This window comes from Cebus imitator, unplaced genomic scaffold (genome assembly GCF_001604975.1).
Source record: "Cebus imitator isolate Cc_AM_T3 unplaced genomic scaffold, Cebus_imitator-1.0 Scaffold188, whole genome shotgun sequence".
Lineage (NCBI taxonomy): Eukaryota > Metazoa > Chordata > Mammalia > Primates > Cebidae > Cebus > Cebus imitator.
Genome location: NW_016107503.1, coordinates 4717630 through 4731266, shown reverse-complemented (window position 1 = coordinate 4731266; position 13637 = coordinate 4717630). Strand labels below are relative to the sequence as shown.

Below are 13637 nucleotides of genomic sequence, written 5' to 3'. Positions count from 1 at the left end.
TAGTCTCGAACTCTTAACCTCAAGTGATCCTCCCACCTTGGCCTACCAAAGTGCTGGGATTACAGGCAAGAGCTGCTGTGCCTGGCCTAAATTTCTAAACTTTCTAAAGAATCTCGTACACTAAGTGAAACAATACCAAATTGTTAAAAAGTTATTCTCATTTGCTGGCTGGGAGCAGAGGCTAACATCTGTAATCTCAGTACTTTGGGAAGCCATGGCGGATGCATCACTTGAGGTCAGGAAATTGAGACCAGCCTGGACAACATGGTGAAACCCTGTCTTTACTAAAAAGAGACTGTGCCACTGCACTCCAGCCTGGATGACGGACTGAGACTCTGTCTCAAAAAAAAAAAAAAAAAAAGTTATTCTCATTTGCTATGTTACTAATGTAGTAAGTGGATAATATACCAATACAATTAAACTGAAGGCTTAAAGGGAAACTGGGTTGTAAGAGGCAATATTTCTTACTCACTTCATTCTGAAGCCATATCCCTATGGCCAGGAGTGGTGGCTCACGCCTGTAATCCCAGTACTTTGGGAGGCCAAGGCAGGCAAATCACCTGAGGTCAGCAGTTCGAGACCAGCCTAGTCAACATGATAAAACCTCATCTCTACTAAAAATAGAAAAAAACTTAGCCAGGCATGTTGGTGCATGCCTGTAATCCCAGCTACTCAGGAGGCTGACGCAAGAGAATTACTTGAACCCGGGAGGCGGAGGTTGCAGTGGGCCAAGATTGCATGGCACCACTGCACTCCAGCCTGGGTAGCAGAGGGAGATTCCATCTCAAAACAAACAAACAAACAAACAAACAAACAAACAAAAAAACTATGATGAAAAAAGTTACATACAAAAAGAACTGTATGTATTTTTTATATAGACACATAAAGTGAGATAAATTAGACCAATTAATTTATGCTTATTTATGCATCAAAATTTTTTAGGAATACACAAGACTGTGGTTACCAGTCTATACCCACTGTCTTCTTTTCTTCACGAACATGGGTTATGGGTTAACGTCTTAATTTAAATATTAGAAGCTTTTGAAGTAAATAAAGTCAATTTATATCTTTTAGAAAAAATTAGTACACTGAACTTAGGCCAGCTCAAGAATCAAGGATACACTAAAGGAGTCAAGGAGACTAGGTTATCTTAGCATGTCCTAAGATAGATGCTCAGCTGGCCTGGCATGGTGGCTCACTCATGCCTGACAGAAATGTTCACTTTGGGAAGCTGAGGAGGATCACTTGAGCTCAGCAGCCTGTGACCAGCCTGGGTAACATGGTAAAACCCTGTCTCTATAAAAATTACAAAAATTACCCCGGCACGGTGGCATGTGCCTGTAAGCGCTACTTGGAGGGCTGAGGTGGGAGGACTGCTGAGCTAGGGAGGTTGAGGCTACAGTGAGCTGTGTTCACGCCACTGTACTCCAACCTGGGTAACAAAGCGATATCCTGTCTCAGGAAAAAAAAAGTTGCACAGCCATCTCAGTGTGGGCCTTGGAATCCTGGGATCAAAGAAAAGGTTAGGTACGCTGGTTGCTAACAGGTTTTTAACAGTTTAAGAGACACACCGGACTAGTCCAATGGTAGTGTGTTATCAGAACTTATAAACATTAGTGTCACTAAAAGTTGGTATACAAACCCCCCCCCACTACTAAATTTGACTGGCTTAATTAAACACACACACAGACACACACACACACACACACACGCGCATGCACACACGAGAGAGAGAGAAAGAGAGAGAAAGAGAGAGAGAGCAATATAATACAGTAGAAATCCCGAAAGCTTTTAAGTCCAGAGAATTCAAATCCAGTTTAGTCACTTAGTAACTATTAAGTTATTATTTATAACTAAAGCAAATTATTTAGACTCTCTAGGCCTCAGTTTCCACATCTGTAAAATAAGAGAATTCTCTACATAAATGGTTCCAGATCTTTATATATACAAGTGTCCCTATTTATAAGTTGTTTAGAAGTCAAAAGTTTTCTAATAACATAAGCATATTTTGAGTACCCAAATACTGAAAACCTTTGGAAATTATAAAGTTTTAAAAGTCTGATAATACTTAAAGTTGATAACAAAATGGAGAAAGAGCTATTGGTGGACACCTATTTAGAGCAACCTATTAGGACAGCTTGACAACGTCTATTTAATTATAAACACTTGATCCAGCAAATCTCACCTCTAAGACTTTATACTAAAGATACGCTTACACAGTGGACAAAGACACATGCCTGAGAATGTTCACCACAGTATCATTTGTAATCACAAAAGATGGGACCCTAATAAATGTCCAAGAATAGGGGAATGCATACATAAATGGATACATCCCCAAATTAAAAATCATACGCTCTTCTAACAGAAATATAAACTAGTAATTTGGGAGGCCAAGGCGGGTGGATCACGAGGTCAAGAGATCGAGACCATCCTGGTCAACATGGTGAAACCCTGTCTCTACTAAAAATACAAAAAATCAGCTGGGCACGGTGGCACATGCCTGTAATCCCAGCTACTCAGGAGGCTGAGGCAGGAGAATTGCCTGAACCCAGGAGGCGGAGGTTGTGGTGAGCCCAGATCGTGCCATTGCACTCCAGCCTGGGTAACAAGAGTGAAACTCCGTCTCAAAAAATAAATAAATAAATAAATAAATAAATAAACTAATATAACACTTTCAGATGGCCAATCCAGGAACAATACTGATCCCAATTCTTATAAACTGTAATGACCTCTGAGCCAACAATTTGACTTTTAGAAATATATTTGCAGAACTAATTAATGATATGAGAAAAGACAACAGAAATGTTCACTGAAGCTCTTTAAAATGGCAATATACCCTCTTACAACCTATTGTTAATAAGTCAATCAAATAATGGAAAATATAGTCAGTCATCAAAAATGTTATAGATGACTATTAAAATAAGATATTTACTATTAAGGGGAAAAAGTGGGCAAAGGGTAACATACAATTTGTATAATCTTTTTTTGTGAAAAGAAAATCACTACATATAACATATAGAGATACATAAAAATAAACATACATACAGTATAAAAGTAACAATCAGTTATCTCCAGGTGGTGGGATCATAGTGAAAAAATGTTTTTTCTTCCTTTTGATTTTTTTCACTTTATAGTTTTTCTACAATGCATATTATATATATATATATATATACACACACACACACACACACACATATACATACGTGTGTGTGTGTGTGTGTGAGAGAGAATGAGAGAGAGAGAGAGAGAGATGGAGTTTTGCTCTTGTTGCCCAGGCTAGAGTGCAGTGGCATGATCTTGGCTCACTGCAACCCCCGCCTCCTGGGTTCAAGGGATTCTCCTGCTTCAGCCTCCCAAGTAGATGGGATTACAGTCATCCAGCATCACACCCACCTAATTTTTGTATTTTTGGTAGAGATTTTAGTATTTTTTTAGTAGGGATTTCACAATATTGGCCAGGCTGGTCTCAAACTCCTGCCCTCAGGTGATCTGCCAGCCTGGGCCTCCAAAATTGCTGGGATTACAGGCATAAGCCACCGTGCCCAGCTGCATATATTATTTTTGTAGTAATACAACTATTTTAACTTTAAAGGAAATAAAATAATTAAAAAATAAAGTCTCTTGCAGCAACGCAATGATTCTATGAAAGTGCCTACTTCAGTTGTGAATCTTGAGATATAACTGGTCAGTAACTCACCTTCAGAGTACAGAAATAGACATCAGAAATTAAACAGAAACCAATTACTATATAGCGTCTCTAGAAAAAAAACACACTATAAACACTAGTCTTTCAACATTTCTTTCACGTAGACAACAACCCTATCCTATCTTCCATACTCAGGAACCAATAAACAAATGAATCTGCCAGAGAAAAACTGCCCTGGGAAAACTCTTAACCAAACTAACAGAATTCTTCTAATTAAAGAAACAAAACAACCAACCAACCAACCAACCAAACCAAAAAAGCCCCAGATCTCTTTAACAGTTAAGAATTTTGAGTTGACATTTTCTGTCCTAGAAATTATGAGTAGCAAGAATCTACTGCTCTCTCACTTGAAACGCCAGTATCAAGTCAGCACTAACTTAGAAGGACTATACAATCTACAGAATCACTTCCATATCATTACTAAATTCATTTTCCAACTAGTAGAACCACATCTGTACGTAACTAAACAGGTATGGCTGTCCCTAAGGCCTTTTTTATTCTTTCATCCCTCTAGCCCAGGATTATTATTTCCCAATAATCCCACTTACCATTGTTGTTGGCAATTAGTGTGACAAGAGTCTTCTTTGTACTGTCGCTGTTCTGTGCCCCGCTGCTACTAACGGTGGTGGATGTAGAGAGGTGCCCAGCAACAGAAGCATGGGCAGCGATGGGCACTGGAGCCGAGACTGGCTGCTGGCTCACAGAAACTGTGGGGAAGGGGAGGCACAGTCACTTGGAGACAGGGACAGATGACACTAAAGGATACTGCTCTAATCTTCCCTTTCCATCTTGTTGTGGGCTATAGCCAGAAAGTTTCCAGTTTCACACATCTAATTGTTCATGTGATTTCTCCTCCTACTTATCCCTTAGTCCACCATTTAGACACAATTCCTTCTTTGTCTCCCATCTCCTGGTTAATTAAGTTACATCACTGAGCCCACTGAACTGGAGTTTTAATGTTTAGCTTACATAGCACTAGCAAACCTCTAGGACTCAAAGGTTTATTATTGCCACTAGTGGTATTCATAACCATGCATATTAAGCCATCCAAAGACCCTGACCTGTGTCCTAGTTCAGCCTAAACCAATGCTATCTTCAGCTCTCAAGGCAGGGAAGATAAAAATAAAGACCAACTGGTACAATTTAGGGAAAAAAAGAACTATCACCCATTTTCTGAATTCAGGGCAATCTAGAATTTGACCCAGCAGTATCACCTTTATGAAAGAAAAGCTAACAAGCCTAAATTTGTAAACTGTCCATGAAGGCAGACACAAAGCAATTTCTACTCAGCTCACAAAGGAAACCAAGTTCAAGAAAAACAAAACAAAACAAACAAAAAAATCAAGACTCTGGGAACCTATTTTTGACTGGGTACATAAATAAGCACTGACACACACACCACCACTTTGAATTCTTGTTCATACATCTTTTAGTAAGAAGACTGCTAGATATTTGATAAACATTGGTTAATCCAATCTTCCAGTGTTTTTGATGAATCAAATATATAGTTTCTAGCAATATGGATGAGGAAACTGAGGTTTTCACAGATAGATCTTGGAAAAAAAGGTAGCACCAGTGCCACAATGAGGTCTCCCTGGATTCTTAAAGCTCTTTCCCATGTCACAGTTTTTGAACGAAAATGCCATTCAATTTAATCAAACGACCATCTAAGATGAGAAGAACTTTTGTTACCTGTGGTAGTTTTATCCACTGAATTATAATCTTCAACTACAGAGTCCTCAATGACATCACTGATTTTCTGCCATGGCTCCAACTCCTCCTCCTCACATTCCATGAACAGATCGGTGTCCGCCATGCTACAAGAAAACATTCAAATAAGATATCGGTCTAGGAATAGGAGATATTGCTTTATATCAAATATGAAATCAGAACTTTGATTCCATTGATAACCTACCTCCTTGGGCTCCTTTACCCTATCCCCTAGCCTTCCTCCATTTCCCAGAATTCAGAATTACAACTTTTATGGTTGAATATTAGAATCCAATCCACAGCAAATTCTTTAATAATTATGATTACAGGCCGGGTGTGGTGGCTCCTGTAATCCCAGCACTTGGGAGGCCAACACAGGTGGATCACTTGAAGTTGGGAGTTAGAGAATCAGCCTGGCCAACATGGCAAAACCCCATCTGTACTCAAAATACAAAAATTAGCCAGGCGTGTTAGTGCACCCCTGTAATTCCAGCTACTTGGGAGGCTGAGGCATGAGAATCGCTTGAACCCAGGAGGCAGAGGTTGCAGGGAGTTGAGATCATACCACTGCACTCCAGCCTGGGGGGACAGAGTGAGTGTCTCTCTCTCAAAAAAAAAAAAAAGAAAAGAAAAAACGATTATAAAAGTTTAATGTGCAATACCAGGGCCAGGGTTAGGTTGAGGACAGTGAGGTGAGTCAAACAAGTGCAGGATCGGATCCAGTCTTTATTTAAAATTGATTATTTTGTGCATTATGAGTTGTTTGCATTAATATTCATCTTTTAAAAATGATGCATTTATTGTGATTACCGAACCTCTCTGTACTCCTTTAAATTCTGCGCCTAAGATGAGAACCTCACTTGTCATACTAGTCCCAGTCTTACTACTACCTTGTACTTCTAGTCTAGGAAATTCTGGAGGCTACTCCATTGTAATTTTGGAGTCAATCCTTAATTTGAAAACACTGCCTAAATTAGATGCCCCTTTTAACAATTAAAGCCTGGATCTCTGCATTGCAAACAAGGAGTTACTGCTATTCTGCCCCCAGTTTACTTAGGGTCAGTTTCTTTGTCTTGGAACCAGAGTACTATTACTGCTCAATGTTCAAACAAAGTCTTTACCGCAAAGGCTCTCAGTGTCCTTAGTGTCTTAGTAATTCCTACTGCTACATCCATAAGCCAAAACCAAAACCAAACAACTAACCTTTCTTTTTTTTTTTTTAATATTTATTATTTTATTTACTTTTTTTTAATTTATTTTGTTGCATTTTAGGTTTTGGGGTACATGTGAAGAACATGCAAGATTGCTGCATAGACACACGTGGCAGTGTGATCTGCTGCCTTCCTCCCCATCACCCACATCTAGCACTTCTCCCCATGCCATCTCTCCCCAACTCCCCTCCCCCTGCTGTCCCTCCCCTATTTTCCCCCAACAGACCCCAGGGTGTAGTGCTCCCCTCCCTGTGTCCATGTGTTCTCATTGTTCAATACCCGCCTATGAGTGAGAACATGTGGTGTTTGATTTTCTGCTCTTGTGTCAGTTTGCTGAGAATGATGGTTTCCAGGTTCATCCATGTCCCTACAAAGGACACGAACTCATCGTTTTTTTATGGCTGCATAATATTCCATGGTGTATATGTGCCACATTTTCCCTGTCCAGTCTATCATCGATGGGCATTTGGGTTGGTTCCAGTTCTTTGCTAAGAAAAAAACAAGCCCATTCAAAAGTGGGCAAAGGATATGAACAGATACTTTACAAAAGAAGACATACATGAGGCCAACAAACATATGAAAAAATGCTCATCATCACTGGTCATCAGAGAAATGCAAATCAAAACAACACTGAGATACCATCTCACGCCAGTTAGAATGGCGATCATTAAAAAATCTGGAGACAACAGATGCTGGAGAGGATGTGGAGAAATAGGAACACTTTTACACTGTTGGTGGGAGTGTAAATTAGTTCAACCATTGTGGAAGACAGTGTGGCGATTCCTCAAGGCCCTAGAAACAGAAATTCCATTTGACCCAGCAATCCCATTACTAGGTATATATCCAAAGGATTATAAATCGTTCTACTATAAGGGCACGTGCACACGAATGTTCATTACAACTAACCTTTCTGTTTAGTAAGTATTGGTTAGGGCCATACAACTTGACAGTGGTAGTTTGCAAGATGCCCAACAGATGGCACTGTTTCCCTTAAAAATTGAAAGTAGCTTGCAATGCCCCAGTGAGTTAGCTACAGCCAAGAGCAGTTTGGGTTTTAATAGGTAAAGTGCTTAACTGGATTCTAACTGGTCTTTAATCTTCTATTTTAATTATTTCTGTCTTTATAAACCAAAGCCACAGAGGGAGTGAGGAAAAAAAAAAAAGATTTAAGGGATCAACTTAAATTCTCTTATTTTCATGCTTAATTATATAAAGACAACACTAGCCAGAAACTGAATTAAAAATAAATCAAATCTATATCACAGGTATTCTTTGAGACAAAAACAACACATGCCTTTGTTTTCCAGTCTAATTCCACTACAAAATATATTTTAAACAACTTTTTCCTTAAATAATTTTATTCCATTGTTTTTTGCTATATAACTTTCTCAGAGCTTACAGTCAACAGATAATGCGTAAATATCCGAGACTCAGCAGAATGAATATAAACTGTGGATAATAACCTCTGCTGATGATCTTACTTTTGTCCCGACCAGTTACAAGCAAACTCTCCACACATATGCTAAGCAATCTGTAGAACACTTTCCTTTGGAATATGAAGAGCAATCAGAATACAAACTGTGGTTTCAATGCCATGCCTGTGGTTATTTTAATAGCATATCCAGAAGGGTGTTCTTTTAAGTATTTATAATATCTTAGGAGTTTCAGTTATATCTTTTATAAAGCAATGAATTTTAGTAAGAATACTGAAAATTTCTTCCATTTGACCATCAAAATCTAGTTGTTATTCCTCACACGACAAAGGCCTTCCAAGAGAAATGGAAAGAAATCCACCTTGGGTAATAGAACAAGACTACATATCTACACATTTTTTTTTTTTTAATTAGGAGTGTTGCACATGCTGGTGGTCCCAGCTACTTGGGAGGCTAAGCTGAGAGGATCACTCGAGCCCACGAGTTCATCGAGGTTACAGTGAGCTTGAAGTTACGGTAAATGCAATGATACCACCGTACTCCAGCTTAGGCTGGAGAGCTAGAGAGCAATACCCCATCTCTATAAAATAAAATAATAAAAAACAAATGGGCTGAGGCAAGAGAATCGCTTGAACCTGGGAGACAGAAGTTGCAGTGAGCCAAGATTGCGCCACTGCACTCCAGCCTGGGCAACAGAAGCCACACTCCGTTTCAAAAAAAAGAAAGAAAATCCAACTTACAGGGAAATATTTTTCATGTTTTTTAACAACATACGAGGCCAACAAACATATGAAAAAATGCTCATCATCACTGGTCATCAGAGAAATGCAAATCAAAACTACACTGAGATACCATCTCACGCCAGTTAGAATGGCGATCATTAAAAAATCTGGAGACAACAGATGCTGGAGAGGATGTGGAGAAATAGGAACTAATAGGAGTTAATAAATAAGGGTTTGTCAACTCAGAAAATATTAGTTCTGCTGACTGAACATATTTCACAGACTTACACACAAAACATCTCTGAAAGACATTGAAACCCAGTTTTTCAAAACACTTAGTCCTTGATTCTGACCTATACTCTGTTATCTCAGGATTTGATCAATTCCTTTCACTTTCAGCATCTGTAACTCAGGGTCAAAAACATGATACAATAGAGATATCAACCTAATGTTAATACTCGGCAAACCAAAAATAGAAAATGAAAATTGAGATCCTTCTTGTAGTTTTCTAGTTATCAAAAAGAAATCTTTCCTAACATAATAAAATGCAGTATGTAATACTTCTACCAAGATTCTCAAGAAACACCAACATTCTCTGTGGTCTTCCAAGTGATCCATGGCATACAAATCCTTTCGACTTTTTTTTTTTTTTTTGGCCCTGATCATGGCAAGGACAGCCTTTCAACTATTTTTGAACAAAGAAGACAGGAATTACCAAACATGCAGTGTTAACATGTACATCCAGATTCTAAAAATCTGCCTGAAAAAAAAAATAGATCTTCCCAAACTATCATTCCACATATTTAACCTCCTTCCATACCAAATCTTTAACTTCTCATATGGAAAGAAAAAATACAAATTTTTCCCCCTCTTCCCAATTTTCTTCTATGAAGAACTGGATACTTATCACACTAAAAAAAAATTATGTTTAAGTGTAATCCTTAATTAAGGGACATTTTAATTTCTCATTTCTTATTTCAAAACTGCTAAACAGAGATGCAAATTTCAGATATTAAAGGCCAGCCCATAGTGAATACAGTGCTACATCAAGAGGAAAATGGCCGGGCTTGGCGGCTCACACCTGTAATCCTAACACTTTGGTAGGTCAAAGCGGATGGATCACCTAAAGTCGGGAGTTCCAGACTAGCCTGACCAACATAGTGAAACCCCCGTCTCTACTAGAAATACAAATATTAGCTGGGCATGGTGGTACATGCCGGTAATCCCAACTACTCAGGAGGCTGAGGTAGGAGAACTGCTTGAACGCGAGAGGCTGAGGTTGCAGTGAGCTGAGATTGCGCCACTGCACTATAGCCTGGGTGACAGGGCAAGACTCTGTCTCAAAAAAGAGGAACACTTGGATGGGTAATAAATTTGGGAACCATACTGTAATGAAGAGAAGAGGCAAATTTTCATACTACAACTATGAGTCTCTGAATCGAAATTGTAGTGGTTCCTTTTCTGCTAATTTTAATGAGATACAAATTTTAATTAAATACAAAAGTTAAGACTTGTATCCATCACTCAGTTTCAAAAATTATCAACTCAAAACCAATTTTTTCATTTACGCCCCCACTTCCCCATATTATTTTTAAGCAAATCTCTAATAAAACATCATATTCATAAATATTTTGGTATGTACCTCTAAAAGATAAGAATCTTAAAAGATTATAGTTTTAAAAAAATCGTATGGTTGGGCCAGCGGTTCACACCTGTAATCCCAGCACTTAGGGAGGCTGAGGCGGGCAGATCACCTGAGGTCAGGAGTTTGAGACCAGCCTGGCCAACATGGTGAAACCTCTACTAAAAATACAAAAATGAGCCAGGAGTTGTGGCTTGCGCCTCTAATCCCAGCTACTTGGGAGGCTGACACAGGAGAATCGCGTGAACCAAGGAGTCGAAGGTTGCAGTGAGCTGAGATCGTGTCACTGCATTCCATAATGCAGTGGGCGACAGAGCAAGACTCCATCTTAAAAAAAAAAAATTGTCTAAAAAATTGATAATCCCTTAGTATCAAATATCTAGTCACCATTCAAATTTCTTTTTCTCTCTCTCTTTTTTTTTTTTTTTTTTGAGAAGCAGTCTCATCCAGGCTGGAGTCAGGCTGGAGAGCAGAGGCACAATCTCAGCTCATTGCAACCTCCACCTTCCAGGCTCAAACAATCGTCCCACCTCTACCTCTTGAGCTCTTCGGACAGAGAGTTAACTAACTCTTGGGACAGCCTAGAGCCACCATGTCTGGTTAATTTTTTATATTTTTTTGTAGAGAGTGGGGTCTTACCATTTTGCCCAGGCTGGTCTCAAACTCCTGGACTCAAGCAATCCACTTGCCTCAGAGTCCCAAAGTGCTGGGATTACAGAGATAAGCCACTGTGCCCAGCCTCTGAAATGTTTTGATCCATGCAGTTATCTTTATAGATACTCAAAGCGTCCTGTTTTGGCCAGGGAAACTTCTTCAGTTGGCTTCCGAGTCCTTCTGACACAACCCTAGTATCATTTGATAAAATCTTTGCTGATAGACAAGATTTTCCAGCTCATCTCATACATTTCCTGCTCCAGACCTAGAATCAGCCACTTTTCAAGGAATGATGACATTGGTGGGGAATGAGTTTCCAAGACCACAATAAAAGGCTAGGGTCCTTCTTGCTCATTTTAAATAAAAGATAACCTCCATACAAATCCCTAACTATTAGTTATCTTCAACTTTGCTCTTATGTCATCTGACAGAAAAATTTCACATCCACAAATATATTTCTTAGAAACTTAAAAAAAACTTTTCTTCTGAAATTTTTACTTGAAATGTTTCAGTCTTATATTTAATAAACAACTCATTACTTCCACTCTTATCCTACCCCAACTGTATGTATTCCCTTAACAAAATACCTAGATCATTAAGAGAATTTAAATGCAGTTAAGAAATTTTGGCTGGGTGTGGTGGCTCATACCTGTAATCCTAGCACTTGAGAGGCTGAGGCTAGAGGATCACCTGAGCTCAGGAGTTCGAGACCGGCTTGTACAACATAGAGAAACCTTGTCTCTATTAAAATTTTCAAAAAATTATTGCAAAAAGATAAAATTTAAGAACAATATAATCAAAGGTTAACAAAGAGGACACATCTAATCAAGCCTTTTAACAAGTAATTTTTCAAGACTATCTTTTCTTTGCCTGTAATTCCAGCACTTCTGGAAGCTAAGGTGGGAGAACTGCTTGAGTCCAAACTGCTTGAGCTAAGAGGTTCAAGACCAGCTTGGGCAACTTGGTGACATCCCATCTCTACAAAAAATATAAAAAATAGCCAGGGTGTTGGTGGCATGTACATCTGTAGATCCAGCTATTCAACAGACTGAGATGGGGGAATCTCTTGAGTCTGGGAGGTGGAGGCTGAAGTGAGCTGTGATTGAGCCACTGCACTCCAGCCTGGGCACCAGAGCAAGACCCTGTCTCAAAAACAAACAAACAAACAAGACTATCTTTTCTTGAACATAGGATACAGGCAGATCATGTCAAACATATCAAGCCAAATTCTCAACTATTTCTAAGCTAATAAGGATCTTTTTCAAGCAAATGCACGTGGGGGGCAGCAGAGGGAGAAAATGGAGATTTAGATACAGCAGAAAGCCTACACCTTCACTTTTAAAACAAGAGCTAATTTCTAGCCTTCAATAAAATTCCCAGTACTGCTAAAATATTTCATCATATTCCAGTGTTCTCCAACATATACCAGGCACAGCCCAAGCTATGCACTACACTTGCAGAAGAGATTCATTCAATAGCTGTACATAGCTTACATAAAAGGAAATATAGTTTATAAAAGACATAAGTAAATAATAAAAGAGTCTTCATACATGACAATTTCATCAAGGGTCAAGCTTGCCCCCCTAGAGGGCCTTTGGCAATGTCTAGAAACATTTTTGGTAGTCACAATCAGGGTGGGAGTCAGGAGGGGTGCTACTGGAGTATCTAGTGGGTAGTGACCACAAGTGCTACAAAACATGCTACAGGCCGGGTGCAGTGGCTCACCCTGTAATCCCAGTACTCTGGAAGGCCGAGGCAGGTGGATCATGAGGTCAAGAGTTCAAAACCAGCCTGGCTGTGGTGAAACCCTGTCTCTACTAAAAATACAAAAATTAGCTGAAAGTAGTGGTGGGCACCTGTAATCCCAACTACTTGGGAGGCTGAGGCAAGTAGAATCACTTGAACCTGGGAGACAGAGGTTGCAGTGAGCCGAGATCGTGCCACTGCACTGCAGCCTGGGCAAGTGTGAGATTCTGTCTCAAAAAAAAAAAAAAAATCATAAAATCAATGCACAGGATAGCCTGGAGATTATCCGACCCTAAATGTCAATAGTGCCAAGGCTGAAAATCACTGATAAAACTGAATACATGTTCTGAAAACGAGGACAATTTTTTAAGAAATCATCCCGTACTCTATAAAGAACTATAATTTCTTTTTAAAAATATTTGTCCTCTCTGCATCAGAACATAACAAGGCTCTTAGGAATTATTCAAATGCTTATATTGTTTTTTTTTTGAGATGGAGTTTTGCTCTTGTTGCCCAGGCTGGAGTGCAATGGTGCAACCTCAGCTCACTGAAACCTCCACCTCTTCGGTTAAACCAATTCTCCTGCCTCAGCTTCCCAAATGGCTGGGATTACAAACATGTGCACTACATCCAGCTAATTTTGTATTTTTTTTTCTTTTTTTTTTAAGACAGGGTTTCAACATGTTGGTCAGGCTGGTCTTGAATTCCCGACATCAGGTGATCTGCCCACCTTGGCCTCCAAAGTGCTTAGATTACAGGCATGAGCCACCACGCCTGGCCTTTTTTTTTTTTTTTTTTTTTTTTTTTTTTTTT

The 13637-nt window shown here is 39.2% G+C and overlaps 1 protein-coding gene across 11 annotated transcripts in view; it reads right to left on the bottom strand.

The window, feature by feature from the left end:
• The window catches only part of POGZ (pogo transposable element derived with ZNF domain), a 61484-nt gene that overhangs the window by 36678 nt on the left and 11169 nt on the right, over positions 1-13637 (bottom strand). For 6 of the 11 annotated variants that reach the window (XR_005203063.1, XM_017546260.2, XM_017546262.2 and 3 more), the window contains exons 2-3: positions 5399-5523; positions 4255-4413 (exon numbers count right to left, since the gene is read on the bottom strand). Coding sequence is in view for 10 of the 11 variants with exons in the window: in XM_037744893.1 (XP_037600821.1) it covers positions 4255-4413; positions 5399-5523 (284 nt within the window). In the remaining variant the exon portion in view is untranslated. Of the gene's footprint in view, positions 1-4254; positions 4414-5398; positions 5524-5621; positions 5767-13637 lie in introns of those variants that run through there. The other 5 variants (XM_017546264.2, XM_017546263.2, XM_037744896.1 and 2 more) reach the window with 2 other exon arrangements.